This window comes from Morchella sextelata, assembly GCF_020137385.1.
Source record: "Morchella sextelata strain SCLS chromosome Unknown scls_17, whole genome shotgun sequence".
In the NCBI taxonomy this organism is placed as follows: Eukaryota; Fungi; Ascomycota; class Pezizomycetes; order Pezizales; family Morchellaceae; genus Morchella; species Morchella sextelata.
Window position 1 is genome coordinate 1,119,962 of NW_025408632.1, and position 25,071 is coordinate 1,145,032.

The window sequence follows — 25,071 nt, forward strand, 5'->3', positions numbered from 1 at the left end:
CAACGTAATATGTCATAATTGCAATCTAGCAGAAACAAGATAGAGAAGGCGTGTTCTGTTGCCAGTGTTCCCGCAACCCGGAACACATCGTCAACCTTCAATACAATATTCTATTTAAATTAGATTAGATTCACGGTGATTGAGGGCTATAAAAATGGCGGTAAAGATGTTGGTGACTTTGGTAGTGAATTTAGTGGTGGTTAGCGCGGGAGGATTGTGCAAAGCAAGCTTGAATATTTTGGTCTGAGTAGAATATTTTAGGTTGTGATATTGGGGCTCTAATAGGATGACAAATATCACATAAAGTGGTTGCTCGAACACTACCAACAGAAAGTATCTCACATATTGTGCCAAGCTGGCCGAATATCGTGATATTCGTTGCAACAGGACGCGGCAGTAAATAATTGTGAATTTTAGATCCTTACAGTTTCGACTTTGAGAATTCGGCCAACAATAGTATTCGGCCCAGGGAACTCCTTTTGTGCCCCAACGCGGCCTGCTCCGCTCTCTCCGACTTCGATAATATCCTTTCCCTAAACTACTTAGTCAGTATAACTATCGAATGACCATAGAGACTTGATACTTGCCTAGGAAGAAGTACTAAACATCTTGTGAATACCCGGACCAGCAACGTAACGCCTAACCGGACAACTGGCAAACTGAGCAACTCGTGGAGCAAGCGTCTTGATAAACATCCTAATAGCTTTTGATGAGTATCCCTTCGTGCGTTTTCACAACATGTGGCAATTGGTGGCTCACCATACAAATTGTAGAAGCTAACTGCCAACGTCGGCTGGCTATGCAAGATTGACCCACTTGTCACGCAAAATTGCTCTATAAGGTAGTTGAGTATACTGTTTTTCGTTAAAATTGTGTCTATCACGGCGCCGTCGTGGGCCTAACATGTTGTGATTACCGGGAACAGACGAAGGGATATAGATCGTTCGATACAGTAGTCCACTGAATGAACCGAAGCGTAAGCGTAGGTGAATGAATAGATAGAGGACTAGGAGAGTCCGTCTAGTAGGGGTGTGAGGGAACAAAATTGTGGCCTTCTCTTGAAGACAAGTATTCTTAGTCATTGTATATTAGTAACCCTCATCATCCTCGATTATGAGGGACATACACAATCATAATACCTTTATACACCGTTTATCGGATCAGATAGCGTGACTTAGTGTTGTTGGGAACCAGGTCAAATTATCGTCTATCACAAGGGGAACCCCAGAAGAATTACGTAATCCGGGGTATGAGAGAAAGAGTTCGTATCAAGTAATCAAAGTTTTTTTTGTAATTGAAGCGACCTAAGGAAATAAGAAGGAAGGACGAAGCTACGCCTGATAACCTCAGGGTTCTAGCCACTTAGCGCCAAAGCATCTGATTGGTCGCGCCTCAATGATCGCCCCCAGGATGTGGACTTGACGTTACACGAACTGGAGTATCAAAATAGGAAGTGTCCAAATAAGAACGAATTGGCGCAGATCTAGAGTGAGGCTCTTTTTTCGGCTGGGCAGATCCATCCTCAGCCCCTCTTCCCCGAGCAGAGAAACTTCTACCGCTGCTCGGATGTTCCGTCATTTGGTGCATGTTACTGCAAAGATACCTACGCACACACGACAATTCCAACAGTGCTTTTCGACGGGAAGGGTATGATCGCATTTCGCGCAAAACGCACATCTAATTGCACCGCGGGTTCCTCGAGATTTGTGAACGGTCGGGCCAACTAATGGGTTGGCATGCAACACTAATTATTACTTAACCGATTTGTCATATAGTAAGCGACGAGTGTTTTCCTGTGTTGCTGCGGCTACTATTGGACAGGGGGTGGTTTAGTTACTGTCTTGTGTAACACCTCTCCTTGCGCATGCGCCTGGTCATGATATTTTTACTACATGTAGCTAAGGCAAGTACAAAAAAGCCCAGATCACGACATGATTTCCGCACCGGGTGTCGGGGGAATCTTGGCCTCCGGTGGTATTCTAGACAATGATATTCTACTCAGCTTCTGTAATATGACGAGAAGGTCGTTAAAAGTTGAAGAATATCGAATGTTGAAGAATGTTGAAGGTGGTAATCGTTGGATTTCTACTCATCTCATACAAGACACTGACAACGAGTATAGAATTATCTTGATATAAAAGTTGAACCCAAGAGCCGGGAAAAAAAACATCAATTGGAAAGCAAAAGAGAAAATACTACAGTATCATCCGTTAGCTACAATTATCATTTGCATTGAACAATTTTCAAAATCCATAATTCTCAGTTCTCAAGAAACGGCGAGACTAGAAGATCAGCCAAAAAACTAAAAACCAACACTCACAATGGAAATTGATTCCCCTCCTCTCGTGGTCCACAACATCCACTTCATCTGGGACGATCTCGATACGCCATACACAATCACCATTGAGAACGGCCTCATCAGCGCCATCTACCCCACCCCACCACCCCCTGCCCATGTCCCCTATGCTACCAATATCAATGGAAACCACGGGACCATCCTACCTTCCTTCTGCCAGCCCCACATCCACCTCGACAATCCCTACCTCATCCACCGCGGGCCACCTATGGTCTGCGGATCCTTCTGCGAGGCGCTGGAATTGACAAATTTCTCCAGGCAAGAGTACATAGAGGAAGACTTGATCGAGCGGGGCCGACGGCTCATTATGGAGAATGTCCAGGTGGGGGTGACGAGCATGAGGTGCCATGTTGAGGTGGATGAGATGGTGGGATTGAAATGCTTGGAGGCGGGATTGAAACTCAAGAAGGAGTTTGGGGATGAGGGTAGGGGAGTTTGTGATATTCAGATTGCTGGTTTGTGTTTCTTTTCTTATACTCCCTTATATTGAGTTTTTCGGGGCTCATTTTGAGTAGTTTTTGCGCAGGAGGCCGTGTTCATCGGTGAAGATAATGGTGTAGCCATGCGGAAGCTGTTCTTCGAGGCATGCGAGAGAGACGGCGTCGATGCGATTGGAAGCGCGCCGTACGTAGAAATGACAGTGGCACTGGCGAAGAAAAACATCGACTGGATCATTGATATTGGTAATTGCGCCGGCCCTGATCTTTATTTATACCCAATTGCAAGCTAGATCTAACAAAAGCTCCCCCTAGCCATGCTCAACAAAAAGCATCTCGACCTCCACCTCGACCACAACCTCTCCCTCCGCAACGAACCCCTCATATACCACCTCATCCATACGCTCAAATCCCGCTCCTGGTCTGCCAGCATGCCCTCCCACCTCCGCATCACGCTCGGCCACTGCACCCGCCTCTCCCTCTTCCCGCCCTACGAGCTGCGCCAGCTCCACAAGCTCATATCAACCGACAACCTGCCCATCCACTTTGTCGGTGTGCCGACGGGTGACCTGTACTTCATGGGCCGCGGCCCCACTGATGGGCCTGCTACGGGCGGCGGTGCGACAGAGAGGGGCACGCTGCCGGTGATTGACTGGATTAGGAACTATGATTTTGATGTTGCGTTGGGTGTGGGCAATGTCGGGAATGCGTTTACGCCGATGGGGGGTGTGGATCCTTTGGGGATGGTGGCGTGGTTGGGGATCGTGTATCAGGGTGGTAGTCAGGCGGATTGTAGGGTGCTCTTGGTAAGTTCCACTCTTTTCCCCGTGTGGGTAAGTAGTATGTATGCTCATGGTATGATGGCAGGAATGTATCACCACCCGCGCTAAAGAAGCAATCGGTGTCCTGCAGAACCAGTATAAGGACGATGATCGAATGGCGATCTCGGTGGGTGATAAGGCGGATCTGGTTATTGTGGGTCAGCGGAGTAGGGACATGGGGGTTCATGAGTTGGTTGTGGAGCCCGGGTATGGCAGGATTGTGATTAAGGGAGGAAAGATTGTTGCGAAGAGGGCAGTTGAGACTTGGATTGCGTAGAGATTGTGACTGGGACTTTGTGTTGTAGCTTTTATTTAGTTTGAATGAATGAACGGATCTCCACTATTTTGAATTTACATATTATTTGATTTAGCACCTGATAAATGCTTTAAAATACCCGTTCATACTGATGCCTTCGACTGGCGGATACTAGGTTGTTATATTCATTGTGAAAGAAATACAGAGCAAGTAACGGTAAATTTATGTAAAGAGATTGTTTGATTGATGGTAAAATACAGAAAGAAAGAAACGTTGAATAGAGAAGCACAAAGACAGCTGAAGGTAGACATGCTCTTCAATAACACATGACGCAAGATGTCACTCCAAAATGATTATGGACGGCTGAGCATTGACATCGAAGGGTTGGCATGGGGTTCTGCTTCATCTTGGCACACTGCCAGGCTCAACTATCACCCCAAGTATAGCATCCACCATGGGCGAGTGGTCTAGTGGTTAGACTGCTCGTCAGGTTAGACACCGAGTGTTTGTTCTCAGGATGCCAAAGGTCCGGGGTTCAAGCCAGGGGTGGGAGTAGTAACTGGATTTGGTCGCCGGTTGCAGTACTTTTTGTCCCTTTTTACTTCTTTTTGTAGTGAAATAAATTATATTAGGCAAGCCAATATATACTACGATTGCCAAAGCTCTTATTTCTTCCATACATCGAAAATCTCCTTTGTTTTTGTTTTCATCGCTGCCTCGGCCACGCCCAGACAGAGATGAAAAACGAAACAAAAACTCCCCAAAGAAAACAAAATCTCTGAACCTGAGTCTTACGAAAAAAAGCTCAGGAAAAAAGACAAAGGTTTCCATCAAAGATGAGAACCCCAAAAGGGACGGGGACACAGGCAACAGGAACCAATTTCTTCTGCCCAAGCAAAAGATCGGACGAAAGCCAAAAAGAAAGAAAAAACATTTGTTTATTTTCTTCGCTGCCGCGGCCACGCCCAGACAGAGAGGAAAACAAAAGAGAAAAACCCTCAGTCGCCCAAATTCTTTTTTTTTTTAACCCCCCCGGGGGAACCAGAAAAAGCCCAAGTCAAAAGGAAAAAAAATTTGGTTTTCATCAAAGACAAAAGCCACAAAAAAGCCCCTAGAAACCAAAAACCCAAGCCGGAGCCCGAGTAAAAACAAAAACCAAAGAACCCCCAGAAAGCCAACCAACCCACAAACCCAAACCCAAGCCGAAGCCCAAGCAAAAAAAAAAACCAAAGAACCCCCAGAAAGCCAACCAACCCACAAACCCAAACCCAAGCCGAAGCCCAAGCAAAAAAAAAAGAAAAGGAAAAAAAAAACCCCACATAATCATTTTCATCACCGTCTCGGCCACGCCCAGACAGCAATGAAAACAAGAGCGCAGAGGACCCCCATTAAACAAAATCAAAAATTAAACAACCCAGGAGGCCCTAAGGCCTCTGGCTGAATCCCCAGAAACCTCGATGTGCAATGAGGAAGGGGACTCAGGGGAACTGGTATGCATGTGCACCAGTCCCCGTCGTCAGGTAAGTATGAGGAGAGAAGAAGGGGTGCGGGGAGACCGCGCCTTATAAAGAAACGGGCCCGGATGCCAAGCTTGGTTTTGGCTGACGTTAGGGCTGGGCCCGGTGGGAGGAGCAGGTAGCGAGTGTGTGGCCTGTGCGTGTGGCCGGAGAGAGTGGACGTACGTGGCTCTGTGGATCAATATAGTCCACGAGGACGAGCGAGCGTCCTTGTGTCCTTGCCTTGAGGACATGTCTCCGATGACACGCGGGGACAGTGGTCCAAAAGGACAAAGAACCTCGAGGACAATGACTGTCCTTGCCTCGAGGACTTCCAAGGACAATTCTTGGCTATAATACACACATAAAAGTATATACTAATGGAATGAAGTCATTAATAAAATATACCTTTCATTTGAAGATTCTTGCTCTACCGGGTCGTTTTTTATCGTCTTCGAGGTACCTTGAGGCACCTCGAGGACCACAGTGCCGGACCTCGAGGATAGACAAGGACAGAGGTCAACGAGGACGAAGCACCTCGAGGACACCCCCAAACCTCGCCTCGAGCGTCCTCGTGGACCACACTACTGCGGATCTGTGTGCAGCTAATCAGATAGGGGTGGGAGATAATCAGATGGTATAGGAGGGACAACGAGCACGCAGCAGCCCGGCTGCACCGCGGCAAAGATCTAGACATCAACCAACGTATCAAGACTGGATGAGTGTGCCGAAACTACATGCCTTCACACAATAACTGCGTTGGCCTTCTACTCCATCAACACAGGCTGACGTTGATAAGCCTAGCTAGTCTGTTCTACATGGCAGCTTAGGGTCGCCCACGGGGAGAGGTAGATATCAGCTGCGAGTCAACAACAGGTAGACATTGCGCTTCGTAGTCGTTTCTTGAGACGCTCTAGGGGCCCACATGCAGCCTCAAGGCGGTAAATTTGAGGTTATCTCGGGCGACGAGCTTCGCGTGATACTCAAAAACGTAAATTCTTATTCCCACTACAGATACGCGCACTACTCCGCCCCCCCCCCCCCCCCCCCCCCAAGAACGAAAAATCTATGTCGTGTGTTCAGGTAAGATAGGAGGACCAACCACATAACACCCCAAGAGCAAGAATACCGCCCTGCAAAAGAGGCCGGAGGACTGTTCTCCACGAGCTCCTGACTTCTTCGATGATACCCGCTTCAACCACACAGTGTCCAGGCTCGCCAGACATCCGACCCACAGCAGCAACCACTCACATACACTCGCCCAGCCGCCACACCACCCCACTAACCGAGTGACACCCCATGACCCATGAATCCATCACAGTCCATCACTCGTTCCCACTACCCCATGTCAGCTGTTCAGAGCCTACAAGCGAGTGATAGCCCGTGACTACATGTAGCTCCTGCACCCTACATCCCTGCCTAGGTTGTTGGGTGTATGTTTCTGGCAAGAGAGAGTGAAACACTTATATTTTCTAAAAGTAGCTATAGCCCTACAAATCACAAGAAGAAGAACGAGAAGAAGAACGAAGAGCAAGAAGTAGAAGAGCAAGAGAGTCCAGGGTCCTATAATGCAGTGGATGTGGAGGATGCCGGAGAGATGATGGTATGGAGAGAGAGCTATAGAAAGAAAAGAAGGAAGGAAGGAAGGAAAGAAGAAAAGAAACTGTGGAAACTGTGGAAACGACGTAAAGGACAGTAAGAAACGAGAGAAAGAAAAAAAGAAAACAAAGAAAGAAAGAACAAAAGCACAAGAAACTACACAACAAAAAAAGGAAAGCAAGCAGGCTAACCCCACTGCACATATTACCCCCTCACCCCAACCTACCCTCTCCTCGCCTTCTTCCCCCCATCCCCACCCGCCATCCCCGCCACCCCCGCACTCCTTTTCTCCCCCGCCCCCTCCCACCCTCCCCACTCCTCCACCCCCCTCCTCATCGCCGCCAAATCCATTTCCGCCTCCTCACTCCTCAGCCCGGGTGGCGGCGGCGCAATCCCCGCCTTATTCACATACGTCATGCCAATCCCCGGCACACCCCCCAGCACCAAACTCTCCATCTCCCTACTTCTCGTCGCAGCACCCTGATACCCACCCGCCGCCCCATCCTCATCCTCGCCCTCCACCCCCGCCGCCGCACCGCCCTCATCGCTGTCCTCGGCATCCCCATAGCTCGTATGCTGCCTCTCCGTGAAATACCTTACCGTCGCAAGCGACGCCTGGTTCCCCGCCAGCTGCAGCTCCTTCTCGGTAAACAGCTTGTCAAAGCTGTACACGGGCGTATACACCTGCCGCATCAGATCCTCCCTCCTCCTGCGGTTATCCGTGCTCGCCGCCGCTGCTGCCGCCGGCGCCGTGGACAGCTCCGTGTTCTCGGGCGGCGGCGACATCGTGGACAGCAGTGGCAGGTCTTCAACCGGCGGGAGGGTGCGTGTCGTGCGTTTGCGCTTCGACGACGTGCTGGGCGGGTCGAAGTTGATGCCGACGCCGAAGGAGAGGAGCTCCTCTACCTCTCCCGCGCGGCGGCGGGGCTTTCGGGGGGCGTCGTCTGGCGTCTGCTGGGGCGGGAGGTTGGGCGGGCGGCGGGGCGAGCCGATTGAAGGTGCTAGGCCGAACTGTGAGGGGTGGAGCAGGAGGGCGTTGGTCTCGGTGAGGTCTGTGTAGGCGGATGTGGAGAGCGATGAGAGCGACGAGAGGGTGGTGCTGCTGTTGGATTCCTTCTCGGCGGCAAGCTTTTTGAGCTGTGTTTTGAGGCGGGCCATGAGGCGCTGCTGGATGGTTGCGCTGAGGGACTTGTGCTCTTCGCGGGCGTGGATGATGCTGCGGGTGTGGTGCGCAACGAGGGAGAGCGATTTGTGGTTGTATTGGTTCTGCAGCCCGGTCAGTCTGTTAGCCTTGCCGCACCGCTCACCCCCGCGAGTCTCGGGGTCAACATACATACAGCAGCGTCAGCTGCGCATCCCGCTCCTCCATCCCCTGGTTCACCTTCTCCAGAAAGTCCCCATACCACCTCCCGGCGCCGCTCACGACCCCCTGATCCGCAAAGCCCATCCCCGCCAGCGCGTCCTCGACCTCTCTGTGTATCGCATCACTGCTATCGTCCAGCGGCCTCATATCCCGTCCGGAGGCATCGCATTTCGTGATGAGCTGGATGTCGGCGGTGAGGGACGCGAGCTGGGCGCGGTAGTGGGTGTCGCGGGCTCGAGGATTCGCCGGGTTGTGGAAGGAGGTGGTGAGCGTGGTGAGCTTCTCGCTGAGGGCGTGGCGGCGCTTGTCGCGTTTGCTTTGCGGGGCGTGGGGGTGCGGGGTGGGGGAGAGGGAGGGCGGCGTGGGGGAGGGGGAGGCCATGGTAGGGTGGCGCGGGGGGGGGGGGGGGGGGGGGTGGAGATGGTTTATGGTATTCGGGGGGGGGGGGGGCGTGGTTTGGTCTTGGAGGTACGGTCTTTGAGGTACTTGATTTCTCCTTCTGCCTGGCGGTACGCCTAGAGGCGTTCTTGCTCTGCCTCTGGAGTTTCCCTCACTCTTCTCGTCCAGATAGATCAAGCTCTAAGAGTCTCTATGTCTGCAACTCTCGTGCTGGCCGTCTCTCTCGCTCTTGCCCGTCGGTCCGTGGTTGTGCAGTTTCGTTGTTTCGGGTGAAGTGTAATTGACTGATTGCTCGACCGATTGATTGATTGATTGATTGATCGAATGCAGTTAGCCCGTGTCCCCATTCGGAAGTCTAACGTCGGCATGGTGCACAACTGCACAATGCCTTTGTGCCCCCCACCCCTAACCCTCACCCCTTGTCGGCCGGCTGGGCACAAACACCCGCAGTGGGGGATCCGGAATGCAATATATTTCTGGTGTTTAGTGAACCTCTGCCCCGGACACTTTTCGCGGTGTTTCGTCAGTGGGTGCTGCGGACTTAAGCTTGGCAGGGATCATTCATTTGGGGGGAAAGTCAGAGGGGAGTCGGAGGGGCTTTCAGGCTGTTGGAGAGGTCTCGCTATCTGAGGACTGGATCTTAATGCTCGAATGAAGGAAGATGAGAGTGGTGACATGATTGACGCAGCCTAACTATCATAGCATCTCAAGACTATCACATATGCTTAATCGACTACTACCACGTGGTGGTAACGGGTCTCAACAGCTATTCCGCTAGCCTGCCCCGCAGCGTGAGTGATGGCTGGTGATTCGGAGTGGACGGGATGAGTGGGAGGGAAAGAGAGAGAACATGCAGCTATGGTGTTTTGTTTCATACGGTAGTAGTATGAGAGCTTTGTGGCCGTTCTAGCATACATGTAGTTACTGTATTTAATTCACCTTATTTCTTTCTACAAAGATTTCAACAACAGAAATACAAATAGTTCTCTTTCCCACGATGGAAAGAATAAGAAGATAATGCGTCACCCACAACAGGCATCATGAGCCAGCACCATGCTGTAATCCAGCACTGCGGTAGACTCCGACCAATGAGAGCCAGGGGGAACTCCCAGTGATCCCTGTCTGTCTATCAACACCCCGGTAACACAATCATTGGCATCGTATCATATCCCCAACCAAGCCTTTTTCTTTTGCAACACCTAACCCAGTGCAACAATGTTGATTTCAAAGCATGATCTTCGTCGGATGAACATTTCGCGCCGGATGAACATTTCGCGCCGGGCGGGGTTGCTGGGAGATGGGGAGTGGTGACGCGTGTAGGGGGAGGTCTAAAATTAGGATATATAAACTGGCCTGCCCACTCACCTATTCATCAAGTCTTCAATTCCTTCATCATCTCAATTCCTACACCACAGCCAGCCAACATCATCTCAGTTCCTATACACCCATCAGCCCAGTACCAGCACTCCCAACACCCACAATGACCACCCCCACCCCCAGCCTAACACTCTACTCGCACCGCAACGGGCCCAACCCCTGGAAAGTGGCCATCATCCTCGACGAGCTCGCTCTCCCCTACAACACCGTCTTCATCGAAATGGACGGCTCGCAGAAGGCCTCGCCGTACATCGACCTCTGCCCCAACGGCCGCATGCCCACGCTCGTCGACCACTCAAACAACGACTACACCATCTGGGAGTCGGGCGCCATCATCCTCTACATCGTGTCCAAGTACGACACGGAGCACAAGATCTCGTTCTCGAAGGAGATGGACGACGACCTGACGGGGCAGGCGCTGCAGTGGTTGATGTTCCAGATGAGCGGTATGTTGCCCCCCCCCCAATCACCTCTCTCATTCTCCCCCTTCCTTCCTTCCTTCGCCCCCCAGCTGCGGTGCTAACGGAGATGCGGTGGTAGGACAAGGTCCATACTGGGGGCAGGCGGTCTGGTTCAGCCGGTACCACCCGGGCGACAAGATCCCCAGCGCGATCGAGCGCTACACCAAGGAGGTCCGCCGCGTGCTGGGCGTGATTGATCTTGAGCTGCGGCGGGGGAACAAGGAGTGGCTGGTGGGCGGGAAGTGCTCGTATGCGGACCTGAGCTTTGTGCCGTGGAACTGGTACACGGATATGAATTTCGAGGGCACGGCGGTGGATGGGTGGCGCGAGGAGTTTCCCTTTGCGGCCGCGTGGGACAGCAGGTTGAGGGAGAGGGCGGCGGTGAAGGCTAATTATGAGAAGAGGGGCGCGGCGGTTGCGGCGGCGCCGAAATAGAGGTTGCGGGTGGAGTGGGAGGGGTGGGGGGTTGGTGGTGTCATGTGCATGTAGTGTAGTGTAGTGTAGTGTAGTTTGTAGAGAGTGAGAATTGATGGCTGTGTGTGATTCTCAATTGATTAGCCGAAGTTCGTTCTGTCAGAAGCGGGACATCCTACCGGGTGACTGCATATGATCGGTATACTCGACCGATCACTCGAGTCGAAACAATTTCAAAGACAATATACATGTATCCAGGGCTGACTGGCCGGCTTATTGAGTAGCTTGCTAGCAAAGAGAGGACGGCAGACGGCAGACAGGTAAGAAGCGCAAGATCTAGATTGCTCCAGCTGAGATTATCCGTGCCAAGCCCACACTTAGCCAACTTACGCTGTTGATAAGCCGCCAATCAAACCTGACGTACTCGTCCCAAGAGTAGCACGAGACCCTGCACACCCAACCCACCACCAATGTGTTTCCGATTCTGTTGGAACACCACCACTCCCAACCCCCCTCCCCGGTCCCCCATCAAACAACGAGTCAGTTCCAACCCGCATCTCCGACCAAGACCCAAAGCCCCCAAGCCAAGGTCGAATCCCCCCCCCCCCCCGAAAAAGCTTCACAGCCCATCACTCGGTCCTTGGCACAACCTGCACCCCGGGGACAGAGTGGAAAGACAAACATGAATTAGAGCCCGGATCAGAGTATTCTAACCATTGACATAGGGATTGTTTTTTCGAAGCCGACACCGTTGTTTGGTCGACCGCGCAGAACCCGAGTAAGCCTGCTCTATCGCCGAAGTGAGACAACCCCGTGGTCCCACGCTGGGTGTGTCTAAATCTGAAGCATAAGTAGGCTCTACTTCAAGCACTCGAGGCCTCAATCACTAGAGATTCAAGCCATCTTCCTCAACCTCACAAAGACATAGAATATTATTATTCCTCGCCCCTCGAAATAAGGACGATAAGACAGACCTATGAGCGATCCTCTGAGCAGTTCCGAAATCGAGTTCCAGCTTCTCCTGCCCTTTGCGTGAGTCTACGGGTCTGGTGGGATGTGTCTGTAGCCTCAATTCATAGGCTGCTGATGGTTCCGGTGTCGTCATACTCGGGGGATTCGGTGGGTGGACGATGAGACTAGGCGGGGAAGGCGGTGGGTGAATTGGGTGAATGACTATGGAGGTATCGGACATGATGGTCGGACATGATGGAAACACATATTTTTCTTTGTAGATGAAAGACGGTACCCATGATAACCGACCGGGAGGAGGAAGGGGAGAGTTGGAACGAGTGATGGGCCATGCAGCAGATATTTCCTTTGTCACAATCGATTATGTAAAACAAGGCTCCAAATCTGATTTTTTTTTTAAATTTGTTTTCAGATCTCAACCGCATCAAATCGAACCGCATAAACAGGGCTTACCCAAGGGCTGAATTAAGCCAGAGCCGCAACTAATTGAAAGTGCATGTCCAACTCCATGATGAAGCATATCTACATAAGGCAACCTACACCTATCTAACTCGAAACACATCTCCAGCAACGTACCGGAGTCGCCGGTCGCCTTAACTAGCACCTACAGTTCAAAGTATCCACAAGTACCAAGTGCTGTCCATAGCTGAAGCTCCAATTAGCCCGATCCCAGATCTCGCAGACGCCTCCGACGCGGCCCCATTGGCCAGACAAGCGACCAACGCAGTTCAGTGTAGCTCAGCTCTTATCTGTCAAATGTTAAGCTCACGTCAACCACGCGATACTCTGGGGCTCAGTCGACCAAGCGAATCAAGTCCTTCCATCAACAGCATCGCTTCGATGTAGGTAGAGTAGAGTAGATTACCCTAATGTACCTACTCTACCCTACCCGCTGTCAACACTCTATTCAGCCGATCTCGCGAAAATATAAGGTTGCCCTGAAAGAAAAAAAAGGGAATATGGAGCGTTGTGGTTGGCTGGTGGTGGTTTTGTGGCGTTGCGTTCAGCCCCCAAGCTAAGCGCAAGCCGCCCTATTGGGGGTCTCATATGGGGGTTTACAGTCGTGGGATATCGGGCCAACTTTGCTGAGTGCGTTTTCTGCGGTGAAACGTGTAGATACTAGTATTTCGCTGACGTTTTTGAACTGGGCCATTATTGCATACACCCAAAATCATGAGCTTGGCGTATTTTTGTATGGCATGCAATATCAGTCGCGTCCAAAAACGTCAGAGAAATACGAGTACATGTAGGTACATACATGTACGTACAGTAATGACACCTCGTGGGCGAGGTTTCGTCTAATACTGGTCCGGTCGTATGCGACAAAGATCCAGACTGGCGGAGGTTCAATTGATTCTTTCTGCGCCTAGCCTCGTGGTCGATACTGCAGGATCGCGCGGGATGCTGTTGAACAGAAAGATAATCTGAAGCCATCGAAATGTCGATATCATTGATCAGGGATCGAGTGTGATAGGGTCGCTAAACCAGATGCGGTTAAGCTGTACATGTACGTGATCATTGACCCGAACCAGGACATTGTTTTTGAGATTGGTAAACGCAAAGTTTTGCAATTTGCTAAATAAATATACATATGGAAAATCGTGTAGATACAGAAAGGAAAAACAGAACTCCCCCCAACGCGTACGAGCAAGTAAGCAAAAGAAACTAGAAATGAATGACGCCCGTCGAGATTCCTTTCGACGGCAATACTGAAACGATACATTATCCCGGCACACAACGTGTGCATGCGACCTAGCTCCAAATAAAGAAATAGCTAAATAACGCTCCTCTTAAATCATGCCTTACAGTTGTTCGAGCGACTGTCGACATCGACCGACCAGCCTGCCTTCTTCCACTCACTCTTTGTGCAACGAGAGTTGTGTCCCAGGATAGCCTGAAACTTCTCAAGCTGGGTAGTAGAGATGGTCATAGGTTGCTGCACAACAAACCAATTGACACCCTCTGTACACGGTGGTGTGGTAAGTGAGCCCTCGTATGTGGTGATGTTGCTATTGCCAATAGTGGCATGGGCTTCGACAAATTCTTTCACTCCACCGAACCTGTATGGATCTATTGTTAGATTGCTCTTCAACGTACTAGCTAGGCTAGGTTCACATACGTTTTTTCTGATAGGACTAGGAGTTTTTCTGTCTTGTCACCACAATTCTTGAGATCTTCGATATTCTTGGTGACTTCTTCAAGAAAAGGGTTGGGTGTGGAGTCATCAAGTTTGAACCAGATTCCGAGGACTGCGTTCCTGCCCCCTGAAGAATGGACGAAATGAACCTCTAGAGGGAATCTGGTTGGCTTGTCTTCCTCTCCAGCACCATGTGTATGCTCAGAAGGAGTGTGGAAGTGGAACTAGATTATGCAAGTGAGGTTAGTTTAAGTTATTCTCCAATACGCATAGGAATCTTGCATGTTTTAACCAATACACACCTGTTCAAATTTCCATGGGTCCCCATTGAGTGTTGATGTAAGCGGAATAGTCTTATTCTCCAGCATCGCCTCAACTGTATGCCCGTTGAACTCGAACTCGAGTTCACGGCCTTCATGACCGAGATGCCAGTCAAGCTTTGTCTCTTTCTCGGTTTTATCCATGACACTCGGACGAATGACCACGGGTGACTGGTGAGTTGCACTCCGAGCTATGTTACAAGTCCCAACGACGTCTCCAATATCCGGGATTTTTGTAAAGCTCGACCATACAACAGGACCATTTTCGGAATCGTAGCCCCAAGGAGATACATATCCATTAACCCCACATTTCGGTTCCAACAGTGCTGCAGCACCGAGGGATAATGTGAACATCGCTGCCACTTGGAGAAAGTTGAAGTTGAGCATGATGGGAGTGTTAAAGAGATTGTATGAGGATATAGAGGTAGTATTACTTTGCGGATAGTATCTTGGAATGATTTGGGATTGAGATATGGAATATGGGCTTCCCTTTAAACCATTTCCATACCCTATATATGAGGGATTCACAGGTGGGGTAAAGACTGAGATGGTGTCCGTAAAGTCTCAGCCCACGAAAGAAAAGGGAAAGATGAGGGTCTGGATGATGGTATCCTTTGGATTCAGCTACATGTACGTACACAAAGTTTATTCAGCCCTGATTAGCGTTATGGGAAGTTTTACCAGACTGAGAAGTCCACTTACTGTCGTGGTACATCTAGGGTTCACGATATGAACGCCACAGAAGTCAACATCGAGCTGACTTTCTTGCTCTAGATACCGATTCCTGATAACATGCATTGAGATTTCAACGGATACTTTTAAACTTATGGGATTTAAACCCTACACTTGACTCCTATGAATACATGTATCAACTGATAGATATTTAGCTCATTTGAAGTAGGTATGGGAATACATGTTTTGAATATAGTTATATAGGACTACTGGGCCGGGTGTATCGTTTAACTCAGAGTTTGTGAAGATTTTTCTCTCTTTTTTTCTTTTCTTTTCTTTTCTTTTCTTTTCTTTGTCTATATGCATTTCGCTACATAGAAGTAATGGCATAAAAATTAGATATACATGCATGTAGATTTGCGGGATGGTCTTGGTAATGTCAATGAGCCATCATAGCATGCATGCCGTATCTGTTGCCCTACATGTACAGGTGCCTCTAGAGCAGCTGCGTAGAGTGCAATACATACCTATGGTTTGCTAATTTTGAATGAAGATATATACATATGTAGTAAACAAAGCAAAAAAGATTAATGGCGACTTGAATTCATATCATTGATGACATCGCTTAATATTTTCATACACGCTTTTGAGTTTCACGAGCTAGAACAGACGATATATTAAAATAAATCTGCATGTAACCTTGTAATGTCCCACGGTTCACGACTCGAGTCATATCGTTTCATCAACGAGTCAAGACCTTATCCAAGTTTACCTTTGACGTTCTTATAGGTACTCAGCCCTTAGAATTTTTTTGCGAATCTGTGCCTGAACTTACCAGCTGGGAGTCATCGGATGCCGTTAATTCTGGTCGAGTTCAGGTTCTGCGTCGTGCCCAGCCTCTCGCCCTAGTGCCAAGGTTCGTGGCTTTATTAAGTGGGTGCCGCAGCAGAGTTTTGTGGAAGACTTGATGTCTTACTTTGTAAGTACATGTACCAACATAGTCAAAGCTGGTTTCGATCGTGCACGTGAGGAAGATACATGTGTTGAATTGATATCTTCGGGCGAAGAATTTACTAATAATTGACGTGCTCTGGATTGAGCTAGTGTGTATCGAAAACCTAACCCTGCCTAACCTCTTGATATATATATGTATGTACAGTATGTACCTACATGTAACTGGGGGCCTTTTCATACAGGGCCCCGTCGGATATCGAGCTCGAAGGTCACCTTCCAAAGACCACCAGCACCTGCTCCTCCTCCTCCTCCTCCTCCTCCAAGCCGTCATTTCCAGGTCGGCAAACCTCTCTCCCCCCCACCATCTGCCCTTCAAGGGGATGTGCGGTTGGTGGCATACCATAGTCACTATAGCTGGGGTTTTTGGGATACTAGTACCTTTTTTTCTTTGGTTACGCTATTTTCCTTTGTGTTATCTTTATTTTTCTCCTTTTTTCTTAGGCGGGGGTTTCCTTAGTCATCAACCTTGTAAGAGGAGTGCGGTTGGTAGCATACCATAGTTACTATAACTGGGGGACTGGCATTGGGGATAGGTCTTTACGCCATAGTTTTTACTGCATGCGATGATTGTACCTAGAAACAATTCAAATGACTTCACACACACACACACACACACATGTACCTACATGTAGCCAGCGCTTTTTAAAGTCGCGCTTTTATAAATTTATATCATCGTTTGATAGAAATCAGGCTTTTATTCAAGCAGGAAGCAAATCTTATTATTGATAAACGATTCGCATTCAATAACTCTAATCTTTTTGAATTCATTGTTTTTATATGAGATCTTCTGCCATGGTGTTTATAACCAGAGTTGCTCCCTTCGTTCATTGTTTGTACATCTCGAGACTCGAGAAATTTATACAGATTTGAAATTACCATGTACCAAGTTTGATCTTCTTGCGCGCGACAGTAATATCAAGGTCAACAAATAACCATACATGTATATATGCCCACGCTCTAGGTCTCAAATACTGAAAACCGAGAAGGGTGTTTCAATAATCAAAGACGGTGTGTGAACAGAATATATCTTTGAGATGCATCATATTTGATCTATCTCCATGGGATCCACCGCGTCCGCAAGGTCTGTCATCGTCATAGGTTCGATCATTGTAGGCGATAATCTGTTTCTTAAAACTTAGTATATATTGGTGGTAAAAGGAGATGCTGAAAGGTATACCGCTTAGAGATAGTGCTGGTCGTTGGATTTGGATCTTCCATCGGCCCCATCGCGTCGAGGGAGGGCTGATTGAGCATTCGCGCCCACAATGACTAACGAGATGTTGGCCTGAAATTTATTAAGAGGTTATCAAAACATTAGACTTACCTTTGGATGTTTCTTAACCTTGTTTCTCGTCACAGAAAAACTAGCTCCTAGTGCGAGCCTGGTTTGCGTACGTACGTTAGCCTACGTGTTTGTTTTGTGAGTATAAGTATATTTACTTTGTCAATAGGCCCGGAGGTTTGTATCCTAATCTTTCCATCATGAGTATATAATAATAATCGGCGCGCGTGCACTGGCTAGTTGGTTTTTTTGTCTCCGCTTTCACCCCGAGCTGGTCAGATGATCTGTAGCTGTAATTAGACCAGTCGATGAGGTTTATAGACTCGTCAGAGTCTGTCCTATCGGATAAATCGATTTCCTCTGCTTCTTGACCTTCAAAAAAGATTGGTGCTTGGTCTCTGGTATTTAAAGCCTCTACCAGAAATCGTTCAGGCCTATAGTCGAAACGTTCGGATACGTCCCCCTTCAATAATTAGTTGGAGATTAGCTATATGCGTGTAGTTAACATATATATTGTGAGTCTAGAAGATAGAAATTACGATTTACCTTGCAAAATACTGTAACATCTTGGAGGGTGTCATATCTGGCCACTATATGATAGAGATAGGTGTGTCCCACACCATGGTCCACGTTATCACGGAGATATTGGGTATGAGCGTGAAATATTGGAGGAAGTTTCTTGCCACCTGTTGAATAGATAGAAATCTTAACCCCCGGGTGACTGAGAAATGGACCAAGCCACTCGAGCGCTTCGCGATGGTGAGCCACAACAATTTCGATTTTTTTTGAGGATGGTGATTTTTTAGGCTCTTTAATAACGGAGCTAGAGATATCAAGACTCTTTCTTGTGGATGTTGCATGATCGCCAGGCTCAATGTCGTTGTTTAATTGAGTTGTTTTTTCAGATCGTGCACTCTCAGGTGTTACTGCATCTAATCCGATAGGCCGATAAAGGTTTTCTTTGATGTATTCTTTCGGTACACCGGAGTCCAGAGCGTTATTTATATAACCTTGGGCATCTTCCCCTTCTAGATACTGGAGGTCTTTTTCCATGGATTCTATGAGCTCCGCGTTTGTGTCATCTCTTTCCTGTATTTTTTGGGCCAATAAGTCTGCACAATACTCTTTAAATTCCCGTACTGATTTCATTCTGTCCATCCTCTCCTGTTCCTCTATCATCATCTCTATATCTTCTTCCTCTTTTGCCTTCACCTCCTCTATAGGTTCGATCTTAGGCTCTTTGGGCACATTAATCCATTTTGTCTTTAGTCTGATTTTTTCTGTAACCTCGCGTATTGTCGTTTCCATCTGCCGTATATTTGTTTTCAGACTCATTTCGTCCATGATGACGTAATGAGGATTCCTATTTGATGAATGTCCACGAAACACGGCAAGGCAATTAGTGCTTAATAATTTCCAGCTAGAGACGTAATAAAAAAAGAGGTATAGAAGCTAACTGGCCATGAGTATATGTATATACGAGTGAGAGAGTCTAGACCCTGCCCTATATATATAGAATTTTGATTGAAACTTTAATATACGTAGACCCCAGAATGTTGTCCTTTTACGCAAAAGACAGACGTTAATTTCTCAGCAAACATACGTGTAAAATCGAGGGTTGGGGTTTATAGAACACACGTATATATCTGTATGTACATGTAGATACATGTATATGCGTTTGAGCCCTGCTGTAGTCATCAGAGAAGACAGTACATACATGTAACTACCCACAATAACCTTATTGAGATATACGAACTCGATGATTTATATATGACAATATAAACATTTATAGCGATCATTTGATTGTAAAAGCGTGAGGACAGTGGATACATGTATTTGCTGGTGGAGTAGGGTACTACAATACACCTTTGGCGGCTCGGCAAGCCGCGTCACACCCTATCATTCGGAGGTTTGTCTTAGCTCCCCACGCATCCATCAAAGTTCAACACATTAAGGTTATCCTCTACTTTTGTAAACACAGAACGACCACATACCTGCTATCCCTTCCATCAACCAATCACCCCGCCTAGAATTACTCTATCGCCAGAAGTACCTGGATAGAGCGCAGTATCTCTCGATCATCATAAATCAAAATGTAAGTCGTTCCATGTCTCATCACCGACGATAATCAACCTTGCAATTGATGGAGCCACACTTCAATATTCCTGCTTCGTATTTTTGGCTGATTGGATGAGTCAAAGGGCCGAACCTAAGGGCACCCGTCATAAAAACTATCATCATCACCCACAAGATGATGTTCCCGGACAAACCAGAAGCACTGTATTTGTTTCAGATCCTGTGATGGGCTTTCGCTTCAATACCACAAATACATCTGGGATGGGTGGCCATGTTCCGACATTTATCCCAGAACCCAGAATCCGTGCTGCACAGATCCAATCTCGCAAAGAGACACAGGATCAAGACGACGATAATATCTACGCCGAACGTTCCGTAAGGCAGGTTAAAAACATGATGAGTACGCCTACCACTCTGTTGGAGAAAACCACGGAGCCTCGATTTCTCAACAGATTCAGTACAAATGCCCACGGGATCATGAGTGAGAACGTACAGCAAAGATACTTGTTCTCAAAGACACCTAATTATGGTCCTTTGTCTATATCAACCCCAACATCATATCATCCGCTCCCAAGCAATACCCGTCAAGTTTCCGATCTAAATTTATTCGACCGTGAAGAGCCTCAAGACTATAACCATAGGTTTAAGCCTTTTGGTAGACGCTCGAGCGACGCTCGAGAGCCGATGCCTAAGCTTGGTCAAGGGGACGCTAGGATTGGAGAGGGTATTCTTTTTGGGACAAGAAAAATTGATTCGAATAGGTGAGTTGAGTTGAGCCTCATAATGAAATTATTATTTCATATCATATCATCTGACAAAGTCGCACTTGGAATACGGATAGACCACCGCCATTAACCTTTCCTACGAGATCTCCCCCAAAGACATACTCTCAACAGGTTACAACTTTTGGATCCAATCCGAGGGAACTTATACAACATACACCTACTTTTTCTAACGGATCCATCCCGGAAAGGTTGATGAGAAAAACTCCCAGTGCCCAACATCTATCAAGGTTTTCCGGTGATAACGATTACCAGTATGCCACTGCTGTAAACAAAGAATATCACCCACCGCATACAAACCCATACAACAACTGGCCTGAAGGTGTCTATTCAAACACCCTGCGTGAACATAAGAAATCAAGCTTTCATCAACTTGATGCTACAGCTCCCGTATTTCAGCCGTCAATGCCAGCCGCGGCTCGTGTCCGCCCGGCCAAATGGAACATTCAATGTAGATGGACCTTCAGCCATGTGAATGATTGTCGCTACGGATCTACATGTAATTGGGGCCATGAAGGCGATGAATACATCGATGAACCAGGCATCAAACACTCATTTGCGAACTCGAGCGGCCAAGCGTCGGAGGAGGCTAGTCAAACCCCTAAACAGCATAGTAGTAGCTATTCTGTGCGCTCCAAGCCTCCCTTTGAAGCTATATCGAAACAGCAATCCGATGATGGTTCTCAGAAGTACGAGGATAGCCTGCCGGACTTTTCATGGGTTGGTGGTGCTACAAACGTAAATAGCTGGATTGGAAATCAGGGGAATGGGGCCGCTGGCTATAAAAGAACCCAAAACTTTTCCAAAGCTTCCGATGGGTCGGTGGAAGATATTGAGAGGTTGGAAAACCAGCTGAATGCGGAGAAAATTGTCGGCATGGAAGCAGTTCACAACCTAAAGGACGATAGATTTCAACGTCTTTCGCAAGTACAGGAGTTCCAGAAAATGATACCAGAAATCGAAACGATTTCTGAGCAAATTGAAAGAAATCTGTCTATCGGCTGCATGAATGTCGAAAAGCTTCACATGGGAAAGGAGGACGCGCCAGGGGATATCGGTGGGAGAAAGTGATTTGATGGTTAAATCATGTTTATTTGCTCACGGGATTTCTGAGGGGTCTGTGGAGTAAAAATATCGGTATTGAATGAACGGATGGGGCTTCGCATATTCCGAGTAAGCCAAGAAAAGTTATGTTATCTTTGTTGAAGTTTTACGGGTTTGCGTGGAGCTATTTCTTTTTTACCTTTTTTCTCTTTTCATTTGAGGAGAGTACATCCAAGGACTGGAATGTACTGCACAAGAAGATTTAAGGTCGTTTTGTTTGATGGATACTATTGGCAGCTGCACTTCTTTCATCCGAGCGATATTTGGGACATTTCCCTTGTCATTTCAAGACAAGCATATGTACTCCTTCTATGGTCTTGCAAATAAATAAATGCTACTTACACTTCTTTCATGGCGATATAATAACGTAATGGTTGTGATGTACATATACTCAATCAATGAATAAAGCAATCAATGATAACTGGGATGTCCACTCGGCTTGAGCGAGTGAGACATGATGATGCAGCTGTTTCGTTCATTTTCTTTTTAACTCATTAATCGTTGTTTCGTTCCTTAACGTTGGAGTGAAAGACCACGTGTTGCACTTGGTAATCGCTTATAATTATTCCCATGATATTGATTAATTTAGTATTTGGTTCCACAATACCGTGGAAGTAAGATATGAACGCTCGATTCTAAGATTTTCAACGATGGTAAAATGCAGTATCCGCTAACAAGGAGAAATCAATGACCATCTATATTGTTACTTCTAAGCACTCCGCATTCCCGGCCTCCATTCTTACCACGCTCATGTGGTAATCATAAACCGCCCAGAGCCCTTTATCCTCCTCGCGCTGCATAGTCATAGCATGAAGATTAGCTCTCGACCTGGACTGTAACTCACTCATATCCCGATTATACACAGTAATCTCATTTTTCAGAGTATTCTGGGATAGTAACCTAGCACGCTCCATATCTAGCGTCTGCGGCTCACCAGGGTTAGTGTTCCATTCAGCCATGCGCTCCAGCATCTCATCTTGGAAAATCTCATTTTTTGTGCGTGGCCCTGGCTCCGAGTGTTTATATCCCGGAGGATATGGGAAATTCTGTCTGAAGTTTGGAGGACGGGGGGAAGGAGGAGATTGTGATGGCGGGGGTGGGATATTCACCACCAGGGGAGGAGTTTCCTTTGGGAGGGAGGGCGCCTGTTGCTGCTGTCGTTGATTAATAGCACTTTTAGTTGCTCTACCTCCTCCGGCCCCCTCTCTCACCCCTCTGCCCCCTTCCCTTCCTCCTCCTCCTCCTCCTCCTCCCCCCCCTCCTACTGCTGCTGCTGCTTCTCCTCTCCCTTCCCCCCCCCCATCTCCTTCTTGTAATATGTCTACGTTACTGGATGAGGCAAACTTCCGTTTAGTCGAGCGGCCTTCTTGGTCTAGAATATATATTGCTTTCCGTTTCATTGAAACCTGCGGTGGCTGTTCCTGCGGGCGATTCGGGTTAAGAGGTGAGCAACGATACTGATTTTGTGGCCCTGGAGTCGGCTGCACGAAGGTCTGTCGATCCTGTAAACCTGGTGTCGTTCTCATCTGTATAGTGGCCTCAGATATATGTTGAGTTAACTGTCCTTCGCGATGTGTCAAGCCACTCTGGGAATTAGCCATTCCACCTTCTCTCAACGATTCAAGATAGATATATGGCAGTAGTAGCAGCACAACTCACATCTGACCATTCACTACCTCTCATTACAGGGGTCTCCACCACCGGGTCGGCGGGAGGAGACCCATACCCCATAGTCCCCTTATTGCGCTCTTCACTTTCGCATATGGCGCATGTCTGCTCGTGTTGACTAATAAAGCCTCCCACAGGGACGCGGAGCGGGCATTTGTACTGTCTGTTTGGGTCTGAATGTTGGAGGGCATTTTTGCATAGTTCTACCTTGAGCCATTCAATTACCCCATGACTGCACGGGAAGATGAGACGTTGGTAAAAACACATGGTCGTTTGATCCGGTAAGGTACTAGCTGAGTAGAGATATTTCTATATTGCCAAGCTAGAAGGAAGAAGAGTAATGACTCCTGAGATGGATTGAGAGGTTCTGGTTTAGGGTGTCTGAATAGAAAGCTATGCGTAGGAAATATCTGGAATGAGGTTTGTGTTTTTTGGCTTTCGCAGTGGTCCAAATACCAAATAAATGGTAGAATTCTGTGGAGGTCAGTGGTCAAAATTAGATGAATTATGAAGGTGTTTGTATCTTTAAAGGCCCTTTGTTGCGATGATTTGAAGATTCTCTTCTTTGCGCATACGTATACTTTGATCACTTCACCGATCACACTCTTTGTCCGCCAAACCTGTGCAGAACGTAAAACGATATAAATGTGACAAAATAGAAGGTTTGGAGCTATATTATCGTTACCTTGAAGGACGTAACTTCCTTTTAAAGCTCTGGTGTGGTAGTTAATAAACATAAGTTGACCAAAGTGCGTTGATATATTCAAAAAAAGCCTGTAGCTAACGAGCTTGAAACACTTATTTTCAATTGGCACATGCTAAAGTAATGTTGCTAAACAAAACGAAGCGTAAAATCTGCCTACAATTTCAGTGCCTTCTTGATTTCTTCTCCCAAGGCCCCAGCGCTCGCAGGGTTCTGTCCCGTAATCAACCTTCCACCGCGTCCAATGCACACCTTCTCACTCCAAGGCTCCGCCGCCTTCTCGTATTTGGCACCCCTGTTGATCAACTCTGTCTCCAGCATGAACGGCATGTGCTTCGACAAGTCTACGGAGTCCTCTTCAGCGTTTGAGAACGCGGTCACCGGCTGGTCCTGCACCAAGTACTCCCCGTTCGACAACTTGACATTAAGGAGCGCCGCAGGCCCGTGGCAGACTGCAGCGACAATTTTTCCGGCTTCATAGAACTCCGCAGTGAGGGACTTCGAGATCTCATCATTGGGAAGGTCGAACATTGCTTTTATCCCCGTCTCGTCAGCAATTGGGTTTCTCAATCTACCTTCTCACGTAGGGTACTTACGTCCGTATCCACCAATGAAGAAAATAGCGTCAAACTCGGATGCGTGACCGATGAAAGCAGACAACTTCTGGGTGTCTTTGTAGGCGGTCTCCTCGTTCTTTAAGAAATCGGTAGAGATCTCGTCATTCTTGAAAGCCTCAACTGAGCCCTGGTCAAGTGGAGCCTCTCCTCCGGCTGGTGAGGCGACAGTGATGGAGACATGAGGCTTCAACACGTGGTATGGGTGTGCCATCTCAGGCTGATACGACCCAAAGGTTATTAGCACCTATCTCCACGACACACCTATTAAAGGAGAAACTTACCAGGAACCATCCTGTTGGCTTGCCGGTGTCACCGAGCTTGTTGTGGGAGGTGAGAACGAAGAGGACTTTTGGCTTAGATGAGGTGGCCATTGTTGGGTGGTTATTATTTCAATTGATTATTTCGAGTTGAATATTATTATTTAGTATGCAGTAGTAATCGTAGCGATGATAATATCTTCAACAAAGCTCGGGGAGAGAGCTCGACTCTTATACCCTTCTTACGTCATTTTGCGGGGTACGGAGATAAAGCCTGCCAATCTCCGGGATATACCGCTTCGAGCAGAACGTTTCCTAAAGAGGCGCTGGCAGTGAACCATCAAGGAATCAGACAGAAGAACTTTAAAATCTGATGGTGTAAGCAGTATTGGTAATGACCCACGACCCGTAACGACCGGTCAGTGTTGGGGCCCGGTCTGACCTAGGTTGTATCCCCTTCCGGGGTCGTATCATCAAGTTATGAACAATTT

The 25,071-nt window shown here is 47.8% G+C and overlaps 9 protein-coding genes across 9 annotated transcripts; 3 read left to right on the forward strand and 6 right to left on the reverse strand.

Annotated features, from left to right (window-relative positions):
- Positions 1–2,321: 2,321 nt before the first annotated feature.
- On the forward strand, positions 2,322–3,891 carry H6S33_004400 (uncharacterized protein; the record flags this gene model as incomplete). Its single annotated transcript, XM_044835757.1, has 4 exons — positions 2,322–2,811; positions 2,872–3,039; positions 3,109–3,599; positions 3,661–3,891. The coding sequence occupies 4 exons, from the start codon at positions 2,322–2,324 to the stop codon at positions 3,889–3,891; spliced, it is 1,380 nt and encodes a 459-aa protein (XP_044691138.1).
- Positions 3,892–7,187: 3,296 nt separating this feature from the next.
- On the reverse strand, positions 7,188–8,709 carry H6S33_004401 (uncharacterized protein; the record flags this gene model as incomplete). Its single annotated transcript, XM_044835758.1, has 2 exons — positions 7,188–8,231; positions 8,299–8,709. 2 exons carry the CDS (start codon positions 8,707–8,709, stop codon positions 7,188–7,190), a joined length of 1,455 nt encoding a protein of 484 aa, XP_044691139.1.
- A 1,498-nt stretch (positions 8,710–10,207) lies between these two features.
- On the forward strand, positions 10,208–11,000 carry H6S33_004402 (uncharacterized protein; the record flags this gene model as incomplete). Its single annotated transcript, XM_044835759.1, has 2 exons — positions 10,208–10,550; positions 10,645–11,000. 2 exons carry the CDS (start codon positions 10,208–10,210, stop codon positions 10,998–11,000), a joined length of 699 nt encoding a protein of 232 aa, XP_044691140.1.
- Positions 11,001–11,865: 865 nt separating this feature from the next.
- On the reverse strand, positions 11,866–12,171 carry H6S33_004403 (uncharacterized protein; the record flags this gene model as incomplete). Its single annotated transcript, XM_044835760.1, has 1 exon — positions 11,866–12,171. The coding sequence occupies one exon, from the start codon at positions 12,169–12,171 to the stop codon at positions 11,866–11,868; it is 306 nt and encodes a 101-aa protein (XP_044691141.1).
- A 1,572-nt stretch (positions 12,172–13,743) lies between these two features.
- On the reverse strand, positions 13,744–14,792 carry H6S33_004404 (uncharacterized protein; the record flags this gene model as incomplete). The annotated part of the gene is made up of 3 exons (XM_044835761.1): positions 13,744–14,008; positions 14,068–14,309; positions 14,388–14,792. The coding sequence occupies 3 exons, from the start codon at positions 14,790–14,792 to the stop codon at positions 13,744–13,746; spliced, it is 912 nt and encodes a 303-aa protein (XP_044691142.1).
- Positions 14,793–17,130: 2,338 nt separating this feature from the next.
- Positions 17,131–18,717, reverse strand: H6S33_004405 (uncharacterized protein; the record flags this gene model as incomplete). Its single annotated transcript, XM_044835762.1, has 5 exons — positions 17,131–17,212; positions 17,269–17,360; positions 17,416–17,473; positions 17,532–17,836; positions 17,920–18,717. The coding sequence occupies 5 exons, from the start codon at positions 18,715–18,717 to the stop codon at positions 17,131–17,133; spliced, it is 1,335 nt and encodes a 444-aa protein (XP_044691143.1).
- An 846-nt stretch (positions 18,718–19,563) lies between these two features.
- H6S33_004406 (uncharacterized protein) lies at positions 19,564–21,302 on the forward strand (the record flags this gene model as incomplete). Its single annotated transcript, XM_044835763.1, has 2 exons — positions 19,564–20,210; positions 20,291–21,302. 2 exons carry the CDS (start codon positions 19,564–19,566, stop codon positions 21,300–21,302), a joined length of 1,659 nt encoding a protein of 552 aa, XP_044691144.1.
- A 728-nt stretch (positions 21,303–22,030) lies between these two features.
- Positions 22,031–23,270, reverse strand: H6S33_004407 (uncharacterized protein; the record flags this gene model as incomplete). The annotated part of the gene is made up of 2 exons (XM_044835764.1): positions 22,031–22,921; positions 22,995–23,270. 2 exons carry the CDS (start codon positions 23,268–23,270, stop codon positions 22,031–22,033), a joined length of 1,167 nt encoding a protein of 388 aa, XP_044691145.1.
- Positions 23,271–23,862: 592 nt separating this feature from the next.
- H6S33_004408 (uncharacterized protein) lies at positions 23,863–24,694 on the reverse strand (the record flags this gene model as incomplete). The annotated part of the gene is made up of 3 exons (XM_044835765.1): positions 23,863–24,239; positions 24,303–24,540; positions 24,605–24,694. 3 exons carry the CDS (start codon positions 24,692–24,694, stop codon positions 23,863–23,865), a joined length of 705 nt encoding a protein of 234 aa, XP_044691146.1.
- Positions 24,695–25,071: the final 377 nt, after the last annotated feature.